Here is a 1186-nt window from a genome sequence, read left to right as displayed (position 1 = left end):
CCGTCCCTCACTCACCTGCATTCTACAAGTTTATTAGCCACTATCCAGCTAACGATCTTCATGCAACCGTGTAATCATTATTATCACTATATTATTATTTTTATTAATGATAACACACGAATGCACGAACACTGATGAAGAGAGCTGTGCTCTTTATTACTTGCACGGCTGAATTGAATGAGCGATACAGGCAGTCGAGTTAGTTGGATGAGAACAAAACAGTGGTTTCGGGTAGTTAAAATTCAAAATTGGCGTCACTGACAACTTTCGGAGGCCGAAGATATGGATTGTCTACTGCATCTGCTTCATTTGAAGTTGCGAGATTGTCTTCATTATCTTTGTTTATTTCTACTTCATTAGGGGCACCACCTTCCCCTTCGCCTACCAGTTTGTTTTTTAAACCAACTAAATCTTTGGAACTTTCTGCGTTGTTGTCTTCCCAGTTTTGATCTTTTGGCAAGAGAGCAGACAGGTACGGTGCCGGATCCGTTTTGATGCCAATCAATGGAAACAGATGTGAAAGGTTAGGATCGGAAAATAGAGAATAGCTGTAGGTTGATTTAAAAGTGCGTGCCATAAAACGCGTCAGACCACGTTCGACATCTCGCCTCTGTGTTGATGATTTTTCTCGCAACGTTTCGTAATCAGTTATTGGTTGCTTAAATGTAGGAGTGGATATGTATGAGTGTGAGTCAGGAAAGGGCGGAAAAGAGTCGGGTATGTTGCTCTGGAGTTTCCGCTTTTTGCCCGTTTGAAGTATCTTTGGAATGACTTGCTTTGTTTGTTGTGACGGCGGTGGCACAATGACTCGGTTCTGGCGAAAAGCATAGTTAGGTATAGTTTTCACGTCGATGCCCATATCAATTAACGCCATGAGGACATCTCCCGGAAGTGGTTCAGTTCGACCAGCATGTTCGCAGAACTGTTTTGATAGAAGGCTCAGTTCATTGAGGAATGCTTGAAACATCATGAGCAGCGCTTCAAGAGCATTGTTATCGGCGGATTGAAAGCCACTTTCCAGACACGTCGTCGCCACTAAGGAGTACAGCACTCGGCGATGGGCTGCCATTGAGCTAAGTCCTGAACTAGATGCAGAAGTGTTCATCGTGCCTTCGTTCATGTCGTACTGAAGAAGGGGATACTGATCAATACTTTGACGAAATGTTGATCAATCACAAATTGTTTT

General features: G+C 43.2%; 1 protein-coding gene across 1 annotated transcript; it reads right to left on the bottom strand.

The window, feature by feature from the left end:
* Positions 1 to 235: 235 nt before the first annotated feature.
* On the bottom strand, positions 236 to 1120 carry LOC108354628 (transcription initiation factor TFIID subunit 8-like). Its single transcript, XM_017605804.1, has one exon. It carries the CDS (start codon positions 1118 to 1120, stop codon positions 236 to 238), a length of 885 nt encoding a protein of 294 aa, XP_017461293.1.
* Between the last annotated feature and the right edge of the window lie 66 nt (positions 1121 to 1186).

Source organism: Rhagoletis zephyria, unplaced genomic scaffold (assembly GCF_001687245.7).
Source record: "Rhagoletis zephyria isolate East Lansing unplaced genomic scaffold, Rhagoletis_zephyria_1.1 Rzeph_scaffold_37677, whole genome shotgun sequence".
In the NCBI taxonomy this organism is placed as follows: domain Eukaryota; kingdom Metazoa; phylum Arthropoda; class Insecta; order Diptera; family Tephritidae; genus Rhagoletis; species Rhagoletis zephyria.
Note: the sequence above shows the minus strand (reverse complement) of the source record. Positions and strands in the feature narration are given on the sequence as shown.

Excerpts from the sequence above, each read along its gene's own strand:
- LOC108354628 (XM_017605804.1), bottom strand. The coding sequence starts at position 1,120 with ATGAACGAAGGCACGATGAACACTTCTGCATCTAGTTCAGGACTTAGC.